The sequence below is a fragment of the Pelodiscus sinensis genome, chromosome 1, assembly GCF_052426305.1.
Source record: "Pelodiscus sinensis isolate ZL-2025 chromosome 1, ASM5242630v1, whole genome shotgun sequence".
Taxonomy (NCBI): domain Eukaryota; kingdom Metazoa; phylum Chordata; order Testudines; family Trionychidae; genus Pelodiscus; species Pelodiscus sinensis.
The window spans coordinates 220,962,389-220,984,040 of NC_143052.1; the positions used below are offsets into that span (position 1 = coordinate 220,962,389).

A 21,652-nucleotide genomic window follows, 5' to 3' on the forward strand; every position below is an offset into this window, starting at 1 on the left:
AACATTAGGGATGTTAAGAAGCGTGTAAATCTTAATCGTGTAGTCAGCAAAAAATGTTCAATGACTTTTGAATGATTCATTCAATGATTAATGAATAAGGTTTAGCACTGCAAACACTCAGTCCTGGCTTGCACTGGGTATGGGAACTAGTCCCGCTGTGGCTCTGTACTACTATTGGAGTATTATTGCAAAGCCACAGCTGGGATAGTTCCTGGAACCTGACCCAAGTTAGTACTGAGCCAAGCTGCTGGCCAGCCTATTAAAATATTTACTGGCAGAAGGGAAGGGAGGATGCGTGTAGCCAATAGCATTAACCAATAAGCATCAACTTATTGGTTAATCATTTAATCAATTACACTATTACATCCCTAATCAATATACTGCCACCATAAGAAAAAAAAAAGAAAAATGTGAGTTTCATAAAGAGAAAGCAAAAATTGAGTCTCACAAAGCTTTCGCAGGTTTTCAGTGATGCATCCAAAACATCAACAAGACGGACATAAATCCGTAAATGACAAAAAATGATTAACTCATCTCTCTCATGCCCCACAAAACCAGAGATCACTATATCATCACATCACAACAGGCAGTATATATAGTGACTTTTGGATTATCTAGTCCAACCCTCATAACATACGCTCTATTAAAACACAAAATAATATCACTAAGATCTTCCATGTTTTTATATTCGACAGTGTATAGTATATTCCATTCTTTATATTAATTCAATATACATGAACATGAATACAAGAGAGGTTCATCCTAGTACACATGGAAGTAAAAGGTTCATTTTGTGGTCACTGTTGAACTAGAAGGAGACAGAAATGGGTAATACCCATGCAAATAGAAAGGTCACGTTTTCTCTAAACCTTGTTTAGATGATTTTAGTGAAATTTCAACTTACTATATTTTCTTGTTTGGTTTGCTGCATTTTCTAAACATTAGCTCTACGGCATACAGTATGTTGTAAATGATACATGCCTTTGATGGGTGGTGAACATAATTTATTTTCAGAGCCACTCCTGTGAAAAGTGATCACTAAGTCATAAACAGGAACACCATCCTTCAGAGAGATGTATTTTATTTATTTCATGAATTGAGCATCTGGAATGCTAAGTCCCATTTTATCCATTAATTAAAGGAATATACAATTTAGAAATATGGTGGAGCTTAAGTTATAAGCAGCTTTATTAGTTGTGGACATCTAACACATTAACTCATTTCAACCGAACGTGCAGATTTTCCTACTATTCATTAGGAACACTGTCCAGCAGATTTGGAAAGGTAAGTATAACTTTCCCCCTACTGCTGCAAATACTTGAAACAAGATGGTATTCAAAAGATGGTTCTAACCTAAAAATGGGTAACTACAGATTGTACCTTCTCACACAACAGATGTGGTCTGTTTGTCTATTCTGAATTATATACACTTATCACAGAATGTGGGAGGAACGTTGGGGGTGGGTCATTTGTTGATTTTTATTCCTTTATAAATGCAACCTGGACAAATGATCTATTCTGATATGTGCATTAACTGGATTGATCACTGAGTTCTCAAGACAGAGCCACATCCTGACCTCAGTTACATATACAGAACCCTGTTGAACATAATGGCAGACTCTAAAGACAATTGGTTTGAACAGGTGCTGCTGGGGACAGAATTTGACCTGCAGATTATTTGCTATTAGTGGTGATGCTCAAGGCAGAAAGGAAATTATTTTTAAAATACAAGTTGAGTTTGTGCGGCTGTCATTCAGAAAAAAATTCTTTGCACTTATAAACAGGAAAAAAGGCTTTGGAATTATTGAGAAATAAGATATATGGAACCACATAGCTATTTTCATTTAGTAACTGTTCAAGAATGGAAGGGCACTTTACACATATGCAATTTTAAAAAGCATGCACATGCACATTCTGAGCCTAATGGTAGGTGGGTGTGTACAGCACTGTTTTAATCACATAACATCAAAAAAGATTACTCACTCTGTCACGACGGCTTGCTATTTCTGCTTTAATCTGATATGGGTCATACTTGGTATTAGTTGAAAATCCAGAGAATGCTAAACAGATGGAAAACAATGGTATTTTATAATATGTTTCATGTTTTCAGTGTGCTAAATGATAGTGTGTATTGATTGTACACTATGTAAATTATAACAATAAGTTAGCCAGTTCAAACATGTTTCTGAAACTTCAAAGCCATAACTCAGCAATCTCTTAAGCAAGTGCTTAATATTTTTGAGGGATCAAGGCCAAAAAAAGTACATACTTGCCAAAGTGTAGGCTACATGCCATTCTGGGTTCCCAAAGTTGAGTCATTCTACTTCAGAGATAGCAAAAGCTTATTTGTGTACAACTTCCAGACATGTCTTTGTAGGATGTGATAATCATTTATGGCAAGACTTGCTCAGTATAATTATTTGTGTAAAACACAGAAATGTTTGTAGCCAAAATTATTTCTTCTAACCAGCAGGGTCTAAAAATTGACACTATGTTTAATGATTTTTCCTTTTATTTTTCTTGCAGTTAGGAACTTTCACGGGGAAAAAAAATGTAATGTCCCTATGATAACAAATTTAATGGCCCTATGGTAACACAGATTTGATTTACAATCTCCTCAACATTATTTCAGATAAAACACTTACCTAACAGCCAAAAATGAATGTAAATTCATATGAAACTAGAAGTCCTTAACTCATATAAGTTTTGTTTTCTTTGTTTCAACCATTGCACTGGAGTGACGCTGGAGATGAGGGGTTCAGTTTGCAGGGTGTCCCAGGGAGAGAGGACAACCCCAGCCCTCTCTCACCACAGCACCTTGGGGCCAGGTGAGAAGCGGCTCTCCACAGCGGCGGCAGCTCCAGTGGGCACAGCCAGGGGAAGGGTGCATATCCCCCGGCTGGAAGACAGACACACAGACAGACACACAAACTGTCTGAAATGTCTAGTAAATAGATGTCCCTTTCTCCAGTATTGCCATCTGTTTGCCCAATGGGGTTATAGCTGTCCTAGTCCCCATCTCTGGCCCCTTGCTAACCTCCTGGTCATTCTACAATATAACTGTCCCTCCTACCAGACCCTCCTCTTTCCATTTCATGAGAAACCATCAAATTCCAGGCACATCCCACTATCCTGGCACAATCAAATCCTGACCTTGCTTTAAGCTATGGTAAGAGGAAGCTGCATACCAAATGTGGTGGTCTTAGTTCTGCCACTTAGGAGGGATTCTTGAACAAATGGACTCACAGACAGACAGACGCAGTAAAGACACAAACTCTCTCAACTACATAGTAGATAAATACATGAATTTATTTAGCTATTCAAAATTTAGACTTAGCCCTCTAATAGTAGATCAAACTGGTACCAAATACATATAAACAAAGTCAAATCATGTCCTCAGATATTTCAATTTGATAAAGTTTTTCTAAGAAGGAGAAAACTAAAAGAAGTTGTTCCACATCTAAATAAATCACTTTCTAGCTCAATCACCCCAGACTAATGAAATTCTCCCTGCTTGATGCTCAGTGCATGCAATAACCACATGCAAATTTACAGTTAAAACATTTCCTCCATCTCAGTTTCAGCCCCTCGATATCAAATGGTTTAATTATCTAATCACAGCTTCCCTTCAATAGAGTTTCAATTTAAAGAGAGCTTTTTGTTTTCTCTTTCTTTTCCAAGATGCAGCATCATTTCCCATATCAACATGTTCTCTCTGTTATAAGATACAAGACTTCAAAAGTCACTCTAGGTTAAATTCCAAGTGGGAAATTATCCTCTGTTTACCTATCGCACAAAGGCAAAAAGGGCTGGCTTCCAAAAGTAAATGTGCTGAAGAGTCCCAGAAAATGGCTGGCATCTCTCTTCATATGTAGAGAAAAAGGGAGACCAGAAGCCCTTGAGGACTGAGGTAGTAAAAGAATTCTGAAGTGGGCTAAGTCCAAGAGGTTAAGTAGGAGATTGTTGTGGCCTAACACTTTTTAAACCAGCTCAGAGTTTCATTCTGTCGTGTCTCTTGATCAACTGTGGAAAGAACGTTACAATGCTACGGTCATTTAAACCATGCAATAACTTGCCAAAAGAGGTTGTGCATTCGCTACCAATGCATGGACTGAACTTTTTCACAGTGTTGGTCACAACTTAATAGTGAAAGAGTTTCATGAACGCCTCCACTTCCACCTGCAATCATAGGGTACGTCTACTACGGTTGCAAATGTAGGCGACCGAAATTGTAATGAAGAGGGGATTTAAATATCCCACGCTTCATTAGCATAATCTCGCCCACGTGCTATTCCGATCACCAGCTGATTCAAACCAGGAAGTGTGCTCCAGGCGGCGTTAGTTCAAATCAAACCCCTTGGTCTGAACTAACGTTACTCCTCAAAAAATGAGGAATCATATGAACTTCATTTCAGAAACCCAAGGGCAAGAAACAAAAGTTATTTATCTGACCATACAAAAGAATGACAAGGACATTTGACATGGATTTAATGAAGCCAAAATTTTATGCTTTAATGATGCCTAGGACCATCCAGCAGAGAAAAGCAGTCTCAATCATCCTGGGGGCTCCCACCAGCTCTTTTCCCATTTACGTCACTCCAGCTAATACATTGCTGGGACCTTATGATCCACCACCATATGGTCAGGCCCGTGTGTGTGGGGCGGGATGGTGTGAAGGGTGCAAACGCACCCCTAAAGTCTCAGACATAAGGAGGGGTGTAACAACAGAAGCAGCTGCACGCCAGAATTCACTACTTAGAGTATACTGAGCATGCTCAGTAAGAGCTGCTGTTGCTGCAGAATTCATGTGGATTCAAATGTTGCTTCTGGCTCTTTACAAGCATTAAAAAGAGGTTAAGGAACAAATTGCAGCCGGCGGGAAGGGGGGGGGGGAGAATGGGAAGAAGGCTGAAATTAACCTAGGGAGTCAAATAACTTTAGGGTGAGACAGAAGAGGGGCTGGAAGGGAAAAAAAAAACCCAGGTGGGGGTATTGGAGATGGGGGAGGAGGGGAACTACCAGCCCCTGTGGGAGGGGGTTTGACCTCATAAAGAGAGGGGCAAGAGGGGTGAGCCACCTGCCAGGTGTGCAAAGGCAGGCGTGGAAGGCACAAAGAGGTTTTTATTTCCCCTCTCAGGGTGAAGTATAGCAGCCCAGGAGCATAGGGCAACTTTCTGACTGTGCACTAAAGGTACTGCCGCACTAATGCCTTGGCTCTCACAGCTAGAGCACCCCACAGCACCTCTCTCTCTGCACTGCTACAGCACAGGGAACAGTGTGCACGTTCTGCTCCCAATAAAGTTAATGGCCAAAATTCATTTGGTTTGACCTACAGCTTGTCAGCTTCCCTGACCCTGAGAGCTTGCCAGCAAAGGCCAGACTAACACCAAAAGAGGCATACATTTGCCCTGCAATGGAACTCTGTTTATTTGTGTGAAGGTCTCCCACAGCCCTTGCACTGAGGAACGGATTTCACCTTGGCTATGTGATTCTTGGCTAATTATTACAAGAATATCTTACTCTTACAGAGCACTTATCTATCCATCTCAAAGTGCTTTACAGAGAAGGACAGCATTGTTAGCCTTATTTCACAGATTGGGAAACTGAGGCATAGTAAAGTGCTGGGACTTGTTCACAGTCACTTAGCAGGCCAGGACATGGCTGGGAATGACATTCAGATCTCCTGAATCCCCATCTAGTGCCACTAGGCCAACTGCCACTCTAGGATCTCCACAATGAGCCATAATGTGGGCACCCAATTCACAGCAGTGGAAATATCCTGATACCCTATGCAGGAGTTTACGTGGAAAGTGGGGAACTAATATAGGGCCCCTGCTCCAAGCCCTGCTATAGCCTTTGCATTCCAGTATTTCAGGAACTCTCTAATTCCCAGTGCTCTTAAAGGCAAAGCATGTGTTAGAACAGCCCTATGACTACTCTTATTTACACTGGAACCTTGATAAACCTTCAGTTTAGTTGTTCCATAAATGGTGAACACAAAAACTTAAAGCCACATTCTTTACTTTGTCCTCCCTTCCCCGGTGTCAATCCTGCTGTAAGATCAGGGCTGGGACAAATGAGAATTGGGATATGTGTGTCTGAAACAGAAGAGAGAACACAGCATATGAACAAGCCTACCATAAATGAACTAACAAGTGAAGTGAAGAGAGAGCTAATAATCTTTTTAAGAAGATAAGATATTTTTGAAAGTGGCGAGGAGTCCTGTGGCACCTTATAGACTAACTGGAAGTTTAGGAGCATAAGCTTTCGTGGGCAAAGACCCACTTCGTCAGATGCATCTGGGACCTGATGCATCTGACGAAGTGGGTCTTTGCCCACGAAAGCTTATGCTCCTACACTTCAGTTAGTCTATAAGGTTCCACAGGACTCCTCGCCGCTTTTGCAGATTCAGACTAACACGGCTACCCCTCTGATACTTGACAAGATATTTTTACACTCCAATATTTTACTTTAAAACCAGATAATCAAGTCCACACAGGGGTTTTATATCCCACAGAAACTATGATCATTTGCTTGATGCATTAAACTCCTGCTGAAACTAAATAAGGAGCAGTCAGAAGATACTGCTATTGCAGGGGTGGCCAACCTACAGCTCTCGAACCACATAAGGCTCTTTGCTCCAAGAAATGGGGCTCTTGTTAGTTCGGAGCCACATGCCAGGACTGCTCACAGCCGGCCGCTCTGCACACACGCCCCAGCGCCTGGAGGGAGAAGCATGTGGCTGCAGTGGCTCTGGTGAGATCCAGGCATTGGGTTAGATGGGGGAAGGGGCGGGGTGCTGGGGGGCCTGGCTCTGGCGGAGGGGTGGACGCACTGGGTTAGGGCAGGGGGTTGGGGGTACCTGGCGCTGGGGATGGGGTGGGGCATTGGGTTAGAGCAGGGGGGCTGAAGCACCTTAAGCTCAAAGTCTTCATGGATGCACAATAAGGCAGCCAACACAGATGTCATATTTAAATTCCAGGGCAAAAAAAGAATCAGCATGTACCTGGTTTACAGTGTTTCTTCAAAGAAAATTCAAATGCTATTTTTTGCCAGGCTGAAGCAATTATTCTGAGATAGGAGTCTCTCCCATATTGTTTTTGAACCTCTCATATTTGCAGTCTGGGACAGACCTGAATTTTAAAACTATAAAAAAAGCTATAATCTTCATAAGAGAAAAAATTGAGGAAACCATACCAGAGATCAACAAGCTGGAGTGAAACAGGCACTTCAAACTGTGCTAATTTACTTTCAGTTCAGTTTAATTTTAAAAACCACACAGAACATAATGGGGCAGTAGTATTAAATTTGAAATACATGGTTGGGATGCTTTTTTTTAGTGTGAGAATATTACTGTATTTTTAAAGTTTTTTTTTTAATTTGATGTTTGTTCTTTGTCAAGTTCTCTGAAGATCTATGGACTTGGCCGTGAATTTTTTAAGTGACTAGAGACTTTTGTATTGGTTTTTGTCCGAAATGTCCTGTAATGTTATTTTTATCACTACATTTTGTGTACTATATCTATCTATAGATATACAGGCAGTCCCCGGGTTACGTACAAGATAGGGACTGTAGGTTTGTTCTTAAGTTGAATCTGTATGTAAGTCGGAACTGGCGTCCAGATTCAGCCGCTGCTGAAACTGACCGCCAGTTCTGACTTACATACAGATTCAACTTAAGAACCCCAGGCGTCCCCAAGTCAGCTGCTGCTGAAACTGATCAGCAGCTGATTCCAGGAAGCCCGGTGCAGAGCAACTCTGCCTCGGGCTTCCTGTAGTCAGCGCTGGTCAGTTTCAGCAGCGGCTAAATCAGGACGCCTGGGGCAGAGCAGCTGGGGTGCTGCTGGGTTGCTCCAGTAGCGCGGCCGCTCCTCGGCACTAATGGACCAACCCAGCAGCACCCCAGCTTCTCTGCCCCAGGCGTCCTGATTCAGCCGCTGCTGAAACTGACCACCAGCGGCTGAATCAGGACCAGAGCAGCTGGGGTGCTGCTGGGTTGGTCCAGTAGCGCCCAGAGCGGCGCTGCGGCACCAAGCGGCAGCACCCCAGCTGCTCTGCCACAGGCGTCCGGAGAAAAGCCTAGTCTGCTGGCGGTGGGGGGGGGGGGGCGTACTAGCTGCCCCCCCCCCCCCCCAGCAGACCAGGAAGACATGGGCAGCGGACTGAGACGCACCGCGGTCCCGCCGCCTGGGTCCTCCGCGGCTTTGCTCCCCGTCTCCCTGGTCTGCTGGAGACCAGCAGACCAGGGAGACGGGGAGCAAAGCCTCTGAGGACGCCGGCAGCGGGACAGATGCGGGGCATCTGGGCTGTCCCGCTGCCGGCTTCCCCCGCGGCTTTGCAAAGCCACGGGGAAGCCGGCAGCGGAGCAGCCCAGGCGCGCCTGGGGTGCCCCGCTGCCCGAGCCCCCCCCCTCCCCCCCCTCGGCTTTGCAAAGCCTCGGGAAAGCCAGCAATGGAGCAGCCCAGGCGCACTGGGCTGCCTCGCTGCCCGAGCCCCCCCTATATCAGAGGCAGCAAGGTGGGGAGGGAAGCAGGAGCCAGTGCTGGGGGGAGCCAGCTTAAAAGCCAGTTACCCTAGCACCATCAGAGTGGGGGGGAGCAGAGGGGGGCAGGGGCAACCAGGGGAGGTAGAGGTGCAGTGGTGCTGTGGCTCTGCCTACCTTTGAAATGGAGTAAGAGTCACGTGGCCCTTAGTAGATTTAAAAGGCAGAGGTGCAGCGCAGAACCCGGCACAAGCAGGGTGGGGACTGAAGCAGTCATCCCCCGCCCCATCGACTAATTGAGTAGTAAATGAAGATTCCACTGACTACTTAATTAGCTGTTTAAGTTTTAACATCTCTGGGCTCAGGCAGTATTCTGCTCATGTATTCCCTTGGCTGGCTGCACCACACTGACCTGGGGGCCATGGGGAAGGTGCGATTGCACCCTTGCGGTCCACATTTACAAAAAAAGCGCACACTCCTCCCACAGAAATTCCTACATATGGGCCTGAGGGTTAAGGTTGGCTACAAGAATGGGGTGTTGGCTCTCTGTTGTACCAATGCTAGGAGTCCCCTCTTGTTTGTTCTTTTAATGACCACCTCTTCATTTTTCAAGCTATTTATCCAGTCGCTACTAGCAATGTTATAGTTCAACCGATATGCTGGTGCTTATCAATTAATGCTATTGGTTAAAAGTCTTCTCTGGTCCTGGGGAGGCTTTGCTGCAGACTCTGCAGTATGAAGCTTATTTAAGCTTTATATACATGCTGCGAGCTCTGCAATAACCACAAAGATTTTCAGTAGCAATACCTTTTTAAACAACATTTAACATCTCTAGTCACTGTGTTATCTTTCCTATGGAGTACTTGCACTGGACATCCATGTTACACTTAATTACTGAGCTGCAACATGTAGCCCACTGCCCTTTATGCCATGCACGAACAAAGCCCTTCCTGAACCTGCTGTGGGGAAAAGTGAAAAAAATCCTAACTGCACCCAAGCCAATATGGTGATAAAAGGAAAAATTCCTTCGCAGCTCTCCCCCCAAAAAAAGTGGCAGCTAACTTAATGCCCACAGTGGGTCTTGACGAAACCTGGCATTTTACCACCAAAAGGGGAGGGATAATATGTCTTGCTTTAGCCTGGTGTGTGTAAAATAGAAGCTTCAGATGTAGGGCTGCCTCCTAGGGAGGAGTCAGCAACCAAGACAACCACTTTTGCAAGCAGTTTTCATCCCTCCCTCTCCACTCAGGATGGTAGGAATGCATCAGCTGAATAGGGTTCATAATACAGCTCTCACAAATTTAGTGTACGGCCTAGCAGGTTAGTCCAAGGAATAGTGTCTGACAAGTATCGGGGGATTACTCCAAATCACTGCCTTGGCAGTTGCTGATATTTGCAAAATTCTCTAGCAGGCAGAGGATACTTCCTGCACTCTGGAGGGGTCTCTGAGACTTGACGCTTGGTGGGAGAAGCTGACAGGCAAGTGAAGTAGTTTGTGTTATGCCCTTTGAGAAGAAGCAGCTGGACCTTATTCAAAAGCAATAAACAAATGGGGTTACAGTCTGAATAGTTTGGTCCTGTCAGTACAATAAATCAAAGTCCTGGAAATGTCAAGTATACGTATTTTCTTTCCCCTGTGAACAGTGTGGTTTCAGGAAGAAAACAAATAGGATGACCAGCTGGTTTATATGAAAATCAGCGATCACCTTTGGAATGAACTTTGGATGTCATTTCACAGCCATCTTTCCACTATGGGAGGTCATACAAGGGGACACAGCCATAAGTGCCTGAATCTTCTCTTGGTTGAAATAATAGCCAGGAGGGAGACCATATGCAGAGAGAGTTAATCCAGGGAACATTCTGAGAGGGGTTCACATGGAAGTTTCACAGGAGGATCATGCTAAATTCCCAAGCAGGAACAGGTTTTCTGACCATGTGTATGAGTCTCTTGAGAAACTCTGATATTGTGGGATGATAAAAGACCAAGCACTGAAGGAAAGGCACGTGGCAAGCTGAAATCACTATGAAGCAGACCTTTATAAGAGCTATGTGCAAGTCCTACAGCTTCAATAGTAGCTGGTAGTGGAAGATCTTCAGTCCTGGAGTCTGAGTCATGTCCAGACCATAATGGGCTGCCTATATTGAGCAACTGTTCCATTTACATGAGTAGGTCTCTCTGACATATTTTCCTACTTAGAACCAGAATTTCCTGGATCCTATCCTTGTACTTAACCAGTCAACGGCCATACTGCTAGGTGTGGCAGCCCTGAGTCTGGATGGAGTACTTAGCTACAAGGGACATCCCCAATGTATATACAAAATTGCTTGTCCCATACTAAACCAGTATGGGATGCTTTTTATTCCATATTTCAATGTAGCACATACGGTCTCAACTCTGCTTAGCCAGCCTGCCCACCCTTCCATCATACTAGAGGATCTGACTCCATGCCCAGCACCCGCACAGAACCTTAATAGGTGCCACAGTGGCAGTACCCAGAGCTGGAAGAACCACTAGGAAGAATAGGAGAGAAGCAGGGAGTTGCTCCCAGAGGGGCAAAGGAGGACTAGGTGTATTTCAAGTCTGTGCCATATTTCTGAAATATAAACTTGGACAGCCTAGACCATGTCAGGATGGCCCCAGTATCCTTTAAAGAATGGCATGATTTGCCAGTTCACTAGCTGCAGAGCTCAATGCCTCCAACAGCAGATCTTGTTTGGTATCCTGAACTTCTCTAGGTATTTCTGGTCCCAAGCCAAGAGGCCCTTCTCATGCTCATGGCCGTCTACCTTCTGACTGTGCTAGAAGAACTCATTTCAGCTTGTGAGGCTCTCCTAGCTACTGTCTTGCCTTCTCAGATGACCTCCTTTAATGGCTTCCCAACATCTTGTGGCATGTTGAGTGTGTCATGCTTTCCTCCATCAAGAAATTATATTGGGCTAACAGTGTCTCATGGTTTGTCTAAGTATATGCCGTTTGTCAATTCTGATTTTTTTCTGTACTGCTGCAACTACTAATTGATCATGGATCTTGGCGAGAGAAGTGTTCACAGGTTTCTTGAGGCACCTGATGATGCTTCCCCACCAGTTTGCATGTGGGCTGGATGACAGCTGGGATATGCAGAGTCCACTCCTGGGTTCCTTCATTTGTAAGGAAACACAATTCTGGATGGTGCCAATGTGATGAAGAAATTAAAAGAATTTGTGTGATTTCTCTTGGTTCACTGTCATTTCACTAGCCTTGGTCTTCACTACGCGTTGGAAGATCCTGGAGAACTTTAAAGTCACAGGTCACTAGGGCTAGAAAATGTATGACCACCCAGCCAGGAAACAATAAAGGCCCTTTGGATGGAGACGTCATTGTTTTTCCACTGTCCCTACTTCCTGGATATTAATGCGTGGCTCTGGTGTCAGTGGTTCTGGTCAGGATATCATTGAGGAGCCTAATCTCTTCCTCTTCCTGTACCTCCATGAGAGGGTTTTGCTGTGGGATACCAGAGGTGATTGGTCCCCAGTACGGCCAGAGTAGCCACCTATATGGATACTAGCCCAGAAGCGACTGGTTTGCTTAATGACATTCCAGTTGTCTTTGTGGCTACACCCTGCAAGAGGGATCCCCCCAGGACATGTCCAAGGCCACTTGTAGATGGTAACAGGGAGGCATGAGGTGCTTGGCCCTGGAAAGAAGCCATAGCTCAACAATGGTGATGAAATAAGTAGTCGCTGTAAAGTTGGCTCCAGGGCCCAGTGCCACTTCAATATTAACGATGAACCTGAGTATAACTCAGTCCTATACTGGGGTTGATGCCTTCACTGGTCTCAGTTTAGTCAGTACCACTCTCCGTGGTAAAAAAAATGTAAGCAGTTCATCCTTTGAGGAATGGATGCCTCTTCTCCATTTTATAGAACAATGCCTCTCTATACTCTGGTCTCAGTGTGGCGCTTCCCATTCTTTTGCTCCATGTGGCTCCAAGGATGTTGTCTATGCCAGAAGAGCTGGTTCAGAGGACATTCATGCTGATTTCGCACCCAGTTTCAGCCCTGGTTGGTGCAACGATCCCCATACCAGGGTACTCCATGAGCATAAAGTGTTGGAGTTTTCTTCACTCCCTTCCTTTCATTATCAAATCCTGAGTTGTGGTGCTTGCTGGTAGCGAGTGTTGGGAGCGAAGAGGAAAGAAAACAGGGAGGCGGGCACGTTAATGCAGTTCCAACCATACATCCCTCAATTTGCTCACACTCACTGAGAAGGATGTACACACCGAGCGGTTATCAGGCAAGTGTGCCCCAACAGAAAAGACATCCCAGAAAAGTCTGTCCAATTGAGAAATGAGTCCATTACAGATTTGATACAGTTGAAACTATCATTAGTTGGTGAGAGGCACCTAGTCCCATTGTACTTGTATCTTTTGGGGGTTCCTTCCCCCACCCTCCCCAGATCATCCTAATTAATCAAAGATAGAAAGTATAAAGATACCTCTTCACCAAGATCTTTTTAAAATGGAGTCTTCAGCTAGACAGACAGTGGGCTGTACACTTGCCCGGTTCCATCTTGCTGTGGTAAGAGGGAGCTGAGGAAGAGTCATGGCTGCCGCACTCTTTATAACCTCATAGGAAGTACGCAGAGAGGCACAGGGTGGCCCCAAGGACACCACTATTCAAAAAATAATAATCTGACCCTATACGTAGGAAGTGCATGTGCACCCAAGAGCCACAGGTGACATAGTCAAGAGAATTTCTGACATGTCAACTTCATCACAAATTGAAGGGATAGAAATTCAAGTCTCACTTATTATGGAAAGCCTCTGAAGGAAAGCATAGCAGATTTTGGTAGCATCCTGTTTTATTAATACTTTGATACTATAGACCAAATATATAATTCACTGAATATATGTTTAACATTTGTGTTAGTAAATCTGTCATCTTATATAAAATGTCCTATAATTGCAACATAGAGTTATTAAAAGAAGTTCAGCTATGAAGAAAAACGAACAATGATCTGGACAGAAGATCTTCAGTTTTTCCTAACAGTGGTTCCATTCTGAAATAACGGAATATTACTGCTGATACTCAACACCCTTCACAATATTTTTTCGTCGACTGGTAGGAGGGGAGGCAGGGATAGAAACTGACTGAGAATGAGAGAAAGAAGCATCAGAGGGAGAATGATTCTCACACTTAGGAGTGAGAGGGTGCAGCCACTGAGAAGGAAGCTCTTGGTGTTCCTATCTGCTCCCAGGACCCTTTGGTGCCTTGGAAATCCCCATTTCCTGCTTCCCAGCTCAAACCTGAGCGCCACAGCAGCCACATTCTCCCTCTGCCCACCAGACGTACACAATCTTTCATGGCAGCAGAGTTCCCCAGCCACAATATTTCCAATCCTCCTCTGCCATAATGTCTTAAAAATACGCATTTTTGCATTTTAATTTTGACAACGGTATAAAAAGACTATGACAGTTACGACTTGGAGGGATCCCCAAGGTAAAAAGACATTGAGTGTTATGACATTACGCATGAAACAAGAACAACATTTAAGAACTAGCTAAACAAAGTAGCCTTTTAGTAAAAGGCTACTATACAGTTATTAAAGGAATTTTCTTACATAAATTATCTAGTTGTGTACTACATAATATACTTAACTGTTTGGACACTCTGGCTCTGAGCCCTTCAAAATGCCAAAGCCATGTATCAAACATCTCTGTTCCTGGCTCTGAATATCAAAATGTAAGTAAACTTTATATTTAAAAGCAGGCACTAATAAAAGAGAATAAATTGTACTGGGATTGGACAGTAAGTTGGACTGTGAAGGCAGTCATGTGTAGAAACCTTTTATGTCTATTCCACCACAGTCACCAATGAGCAGTTGGGCATATGAAAAGAAGCTTTCTGTGGTGCTCACATTATAAAGTCATCTCTCATAAAATGTCCAGCTTGGCACATAAAGCCACATCAAAACCAACTCTCAACTAGTGATGGATGAACCTCAATGGGTTCAGTTAATCATCAACTGTTATCCAAACTTCTTTGGACTCTCACTCATTTCATCCTCTCCTAATAGACATCTTGCCTTTTCCTCTTTTGGTAACCCCATTCCTACATAGCCCATACTAAATACCATTTTCTCCCCCGAAACATGTTCCATTTTCATGCCTGACATACAACGAACCTCCACCCAGTCCTCCATTTGTCCCCCATTCTCCTTTAGATAATTATTGCAGGGATACACAGTTGTGTCTCTGCTGGATCCTAGGTATTTGCACAGGTTGAACCTCTCTAATCAAGCACCCTCAGGACCTAACCCGTGCTGAATCAGAGAATTTACCGAAACACTGGGGGGGGGAGGGGGCACGGAAGCAATGTTTTATAAAATCATTACAACACTTCCACTACTTACTGGACTCTTAGAAGACATTTAGGGATAAATTAGAGCTAAATAACAGCACAGAAGACTGACAGCCAGGGCTGGTGGCTGTAAACAAACTTTATGGAACCACAGGAAACTTGAGCACAGTCACAATAAGTGGACATCCAGCTAACTAAAATCATGCTAGACCACGGATGTTGCTGGACCAGAGAAGTCCAACCTGTACTTCGTCCTATGTTTATAAAGGCACTGTTTGAGACCGGAACAAGCAAACAAGTTCCTCCAAGATAAAAAGCTGATGTTCAAACTAGTTGTCTGATTCTAGATTATTATTATTATTAGAAGATTGACTAAAGGCTTACTTAAGGATTTCTTTGATCACTGTTACATAAAAAAATAGAATGATGTAAGAAGAACTGATTCACTTACTTCTCCCCACTCTATAATCCAGTCATCCTCTGCTAGCTCCTTCATGGTCCACAGGCCTCCCTAACTCTGAAGTACTGAAACGCTGTTCGCCTTAAATCTTGCCGCTATGTTGTTATCTAATACCGATTAAGGTCGGTTGAAGGACCTAGCCTAGGGCATGTCTAGACTACATTGTTTTTCTGAAAAAAACTGCCCTTTCACAAAAAAAACTTCACCCGCATCCACACTGCAATCGCATTCTTTCAAAATTAAATCAAAAGAATGCGGGGGGGGGGGGGGGTTCAACATTGGTAAACCTCAAATTACGAGGAAGAACATCTTTTTTAAAAGACATGTGTGGATGTAGAACAGAGACGTTTTTCGAAAGAGGCAGTTGAAAAAAGCACAGGTGCCCTGGTGGCCATTCTGTGAATAGCAATCAGAGCTTTCTTTCGAGAGAGCATCCATGCAGTCTGGACGTTCTCTTTTGAAAAAGCAGATCACTTTTTCGATCCGGTTTTGAGGTGTGGACACTCTCTTTCGAAAGAAGCTTTTCTGAAAGAGCTCTTTCGAAAAAGCTTCTTTCAAAAGAATCTTGCAGTGTAGATGTACCCCTAGCTATGTTCTTCACTCAATGTTTTTGTTATTATTTAGCTCTAATTAACCCCTAAATGTCTTCTAACATACGGGTAAGCAGTGGAAGTGTTGGCAATGCTGCTAGGCAATACTGATCTATCGTGGTATGGCAAATTCTTTGGTTTGGAACCAATCAGGTCCCAAAGGTGTCAGACTAGAAAGGTTCAACCTGCAATATATTTATTAACAACTGTGTATGGAGCTAAGGAAACCTTAATTTTCTAAGAGTTAGCTTAAGGCAGGTAAAATTGTCACCTGCTCTAGTACACAGTGTTGCAAGCTAACACAATGAATTGCCATCGTACCTTGCAGAAGACAAACTCTAGACAAACTGTACCTTTAGAAACTGGAATGCATGCATGTAACCAGAATCCATACATACTTTAAAATATTGAAGAAAAGAAAATGTTTTTCATTAATGTAACATGGCCTTCAATTTCATAGAGCTGAGAAACAGAAACTAGGATTGGCCTATTTCTATTCTCTCTACTACATTAATGCTTTCAATACTCTGTGGATGTAGAAAAAGATCAGCCTTTTGTAAAAGACAGAAAGTACAAGTTCATTAAAATGAAACTGCTAGTTATAGTGAAGAAAAATTTCGTTGAAGAGAGTTATTTCCTTTTAAGACATCATTTCTTCCAAGAATCTAACATAGCAACCTTTGAGTCGTTTAAACTTTTACATCACTAAAGGCAGAATGATGGGAGCAAGCTCTCAGATCACCTGTAAACCCTGAATAGTGGAAAAACACTATGAACAAGAGAATGCAAGTAAACTCACCACTGGCATAGGAGCGACTGTCTTCCTCACACAATTTGTGCAGCTGCTGGTATTCTTCTTGGGCTAACTCAAAACGCTGCTGCTTAATTTGATAGATCTCTTTCTTGGCATTAAGTGCCTCCTGGGCAACAATTAAATATTCTTTTAGCATGCGCTCCTGCTCTCTTCTCCACTGCTCTCTTGGGTCCTCAATTTGTGTGAGCTCTGAGGAGAAAAACTTAAGTCATATTACTCCACGAATTACAAGTACTATCTCAATAGCTACATTGATAGTTCATAAGCACAAGACATGAGCTCAAAGAGTCTAAGTGAAGTCTGTCTCTAAGACATCTACTATACTCAATAGAAAGATCAAGATCACACCAGTAAAGAGAGGAAAAAAAGGGGAACTTTAACTGCATTGTCCCTTATATTTGAGTCTTAGAGATGTATTAATATCTTAGAGATGACATTAAAAACCAATTTTTTCAGCCCTAAATGACCTTATTCAGTCAATTTAATTTAAAATAAATTAGACCATTTTGATGGCTTAATCACAATACACCCAGAGCAAAGTAAAAGCCAAATCAACATCTCAATACTAGATTCAGGAAATCACTTTTAACATGCTTAATTTTAATTTCTTTTATCCTAACAGCCATTAAAAAGCTTGATGCTTTCATTACTATCCTTTTAACATTTGAGAATGTTTACAATCAGACTGAAAGTAAGACTTGTTTTTAGTATTAAGAAATCCTTCTAAATATATGCTCATAATATAGAAAAGTTTCAATATGGTATGTTCATGCAAACATTTCAGTGGTCCACAAATTCAACACAACGGAACACAAAACCTGGGGGAAAAAATGGCAGGAAGAGAAGTTTTGCATCCTCCTGCCTGTGTAGAGTCCCATTGCGTATGTGAATGCTATGACTGTGTTTACAAGAATTAGAGGCATTCGTTTCCATTACTGCAGCTTCACTGTTGGTAATGATTGTGCAATCTGTAAGACAGCCAGGGGACAAGCATCTTGCCACCATATTTCAGAACTGAGTTAGTCAGTATGGTGGTAAAATATGCTTCTACCTTATCTAACATTTCTGTTCCATTTCCATCAATCTTTACAGTTAATCAATATATACAGGTGCAATACATAGTTGTCAAAATAATCTAGGTTTTTGTTTTTTCAAACTTAAGCTACAGTAAAACCTACTATAGGGCATTCCACAGGTTAACTACACCAGATAAATTATTTCTGTTATGAATTTAAAATGTATTTATAAAATGATTTTTGAAACCTCATACCCTCTTGAGGAATGTAGAATAAGCCACAAAACAGACACTCAGAACAAGCAAAGAAGATATTTTAAGTTCATTTCTCCCTTCCTAAAACTCTGCTTTTGGTTTACTCTGATAGGAAAGAAGCAAGTCAACTCTTCGGTGGTACTAATGATAAGACTTAAAGCTATTTAAATATGTCTGTGTTTGTTGTGAAATTTGAGATTTTAGTGATTGAGCCCCCAAAAATAAAAAACTAAGTCTCCCTTCTAACTAATATTAAAAAGATCACCACAGATATACAAGCAGCTCTGTTGTTTGAGAACAGTTTGATTTCTAAACATCTACAGAAATGACAATTTCCGGGAATTAAAAAGTGAAAATGTTTAAAATGTTTCAGAACTATGATACCCCAATAAATGTCTTTGGAATGTTCAAATTCAGGAGGTATCCCAATATAGCTATCCCATGTCTTAGAAATACTCCCATTATTTCAAAATATTTTTCAAAATAACGGGAGCGCGCTGTTTCACCATCCATGTAAATTTTGTTGCACGAGGGTTAAGGGATGGCTCAAAACAGCGTGTTATTACGAAATTTGGTTCTGTGTAGATAGCACCAAATTTTGAAAAAGCCTATTTTGAAATAGATTTGAAATAAGCTATGCAATTCGCGTATCTTATTTCAAGTTTAGAGTGCTCTACAGACACACCCTTATATCCCATAAAAAGTGTCACTACCTGTTAAGTACAACATTGACATTCTTAAGAGGAATAATGCTCTGTATTCTGGCCTGAAATAAGCGTATGGAGCACAGACTGTACCAGTTACTATAGAGAAACTGAAACGGAAGGTGTTTTAGATTTGGATAGCCACTAATTTAGATTTTTTTATAGCTGACTGAAATTTCTATAGTCATTTGAGTACCGCCCTAGCTGGCCAAGAACATGGAATATGTTATTCCCAACTGGGAAATGTGCAACTGGTTAAAGGAGACTTCAAAAGGCTCCCAAGACTCAGAGGAGGAGAGGAAAGGAATTCTGTGGTTGGCAGCCACTGACGCTTCTTAAGAAATGGTTGGACAGGATCCAACACCAGCTTAGCGAGGGTATCAACAAAGGCCAGAATTAACAGGATGAGATGGAGATGAGGGTTAGCTCTGAAGGTAGCGCTGTGATTTACAGAGGATTCCTTTTGCTCCGGGGTTTCCTAATGTAAATGGACAGTCGTTGGCCAAAATCCTCTTTATCTCAGCCCTTGGTGTTCTCTCTCAATAGCTTTGTCCAAGAAAGGGGAGGCCTAGAAGCCTGTGTTGCTGCTTTATTTTGAAGGTTTCTACAATGCACTGACTTTGAAAAGCACAGATTTAAACCCTCTCCTGCATCTTCTCCCAATGTTTCTTGAAATTAATACATTCATTTTTGCCACAGTGTATACTGATACACTGCGTTCTGGCTGCTAGAAAGGGTATATAGCCAGATCATGAGTAAAGAAGAATGGAAAAAAGTCTAATGCATGAGCAATCCCGCTCTCTTACCAGATACTGTCACCCAACAGCTATTGTGGCAAATATTTTTAGGAAGATCTCAGAATTGCTACTGTAAGCAACAGAACTGCTTCTGATTTTTCCCTATAACGCCCCTAAATTCTACACCTGCACTAGAATCAAGCTTTAAAAAGAGAAACAAAAAACGAACAGATCTTTGTTCCATGGCATGGAGAATCTAGTTCCTAACAAAGGAATCCTACTACTTGGGTGCTTTGTTAGCCCTTTTAGCAACGGTATGCCAACAGGAGTTTTGTGTTTAGTTTATTATCTACCATACTGTAAATCCTTTACTAAATAATGAAATCTGACTTTGTAATAATATTCAGATTTATACTATGCCTACATGTACAGTGTGTGTGTCTGTAGTGTTTATGTACATATTACAATATATTATTAAAGTCTAAGGTAAATTTCTATCTTCTATAAAATTCTCCTGGTGCCTCAAATAAAAATAATTAAAATGAGCAATATTCTTAACAGCAAGAATTACACAGTGCTATAATTTCTCAGTGGATCTTGAAATATTCAGTAGGTTATTTATCCCTTTAGTGACTGCATTAAAATGTCTAACAGGTGGTTGTTTGTTTTTGGAGGGAAGAAGTGTTTGTGTGTGTTTTTCACACACCAAAATCAAGTGAAAAATATTTTTGTGAAAGCCACAAAAATATGCACAGCAGTTCAGAAACTGGTATTACCTTTAAACTATTATTTTAAATTAACTACATTCCAAAGAGATTGCATTGAAATTGGTTTTGCAGATAGTGCTATTTACCACTGAAGTTAGTTGCCAATTCGCAAAATACAGAAAGTATGTGCTCATTAGTGATAAGCAGCATACAGATAGCAGCACAACAGTAACAGTGGCATTATTGCCACGCTATAAAGGTAAGATATATGTTTTAAAAAAATATGATTGGCAAGCGTGCCAGCCAGTGGCAATACGAAGCTCAGCAACAGCACCCATCCACATTCCCCAAAAATGTAATGCAAATATTCAGTCGTCATTCTAAGCCCACTGATTTGCTATGTGGAAGCATAAGGTATGTGATACTTAGGAGAGGATGAGACTGCTGATTTAAATAAAAAGATGTGGTAATTTATCTATCAACAATCCTAAAATTATGCTGAAAACCACCATATATTTCCTTATAGCACGTTTTGGGGTTTGGGGTGTGGGTCTTAAAAGGGAGCCACTGTAAAGCAATTACAGGCTTTGGAGCAGAACAGTCAATAGACCCCATGCACACACAAACCACACCCGTGTGGACGAGGTCCACCTGACATTTGGGCAGTGCTGCACCTCTACTGACTGGTACCCAGTGAGATTCTGTCTGCACTCTTCCAGCATGGCCAGTGCTTCCACATGCTCACCCAACATACTTTACAGCCACAGGTACCACCCCACGCATGCCTAGAAGCCTTATGGCCCACTCTGACAATTTAGAAGGGCTCATGGAGCTTCTGGCCATCACCACTGCTACTGCAGGACTCCACCCCTTTTTAAATCACCTGGGCTCATGGGCAATTGCCCTCTTTGCCCCACCTCCCCCTCCATCATCAGACCTGCTGGAAAGTTATGTAATACTCAATGCACTCTGAAAATGCTGTCATTCCAGCAGCATTAGCATTTGCACTGCTTTTTTGTCAAGCTTCTTCAATACTTTTCTGTCAAAAAGAGAACTCGAGGCACTGATTAGGAATACATCTACTTTGGAAAATTATTTCTGAATATAAATTATTAACTCAAATGAAATTATAAATGACTTATTCAAACAAGGACTATTTAGATATCCTTTTGCATTGCAGCACAATAGTAATAGGGATTTTTCAAAGAAATATTTTTCATCCATAGATTCTAAAGCACTTTACCAAAGGAGATCAGTATAGCCATTTGACATTTGGGAAAACTGAAACACTGCAAGAAGTAACTTGCCATGGGCTTCTCACAGTAGGTGGAAATTGAATACATGACATCACGATTGCATTTGGGGCAGCTGGAGTATCAGCTTGTGAGCGTTCATAAAACCAATTTCACTTCTACTCACGATTTATATGGTCCATGTAATAAATTCCAATCTGTTGATCATAAACTGTTTCCCATCCCAAAGGAAGCTCATCGCCAACACAGTCAGCAAATGTTAATGGCTTAGTAATCCTGTAAAAAAAAAATAATGAA

The 21,652-nt window shown here is 42.1% G+C and overlaps 1 protein-coding gene across 2 annotated transcripts in view; it reads right to left on the bottom strand.

The window, feature by feature from the left end:
- WWC3 (WWC family member 3) overlaps positions 1 to 21,652 on the bottom strand; it is a 194,937-nt gene that overhangs the window by 98,131 nt on the left and 75,154 nt on the right. For both annotated transcript variants that reach the window (XM_075915044.2, XM_075915035.2), the window contains exons 2-4: positions 21,522 to 21,631; positions 16,670 to 16,873; positions 1,984 to 2,060 (exon numbers count right to left, since the gene is read on the bottom strand). In XM_075915044.2, coding sequence (XP_075771159.1) covers positions 1,984 to 2,060; positions 16,670 to 16,873; positions 21,522 to 21,631 — 391 coding nt within the window. The remainder of the gene's footprint in view (positions 1 to 1,983; positions 2,061 to 16,669; positions 16,874 to 21,521; positions 21,632 to 21,652) is intronic.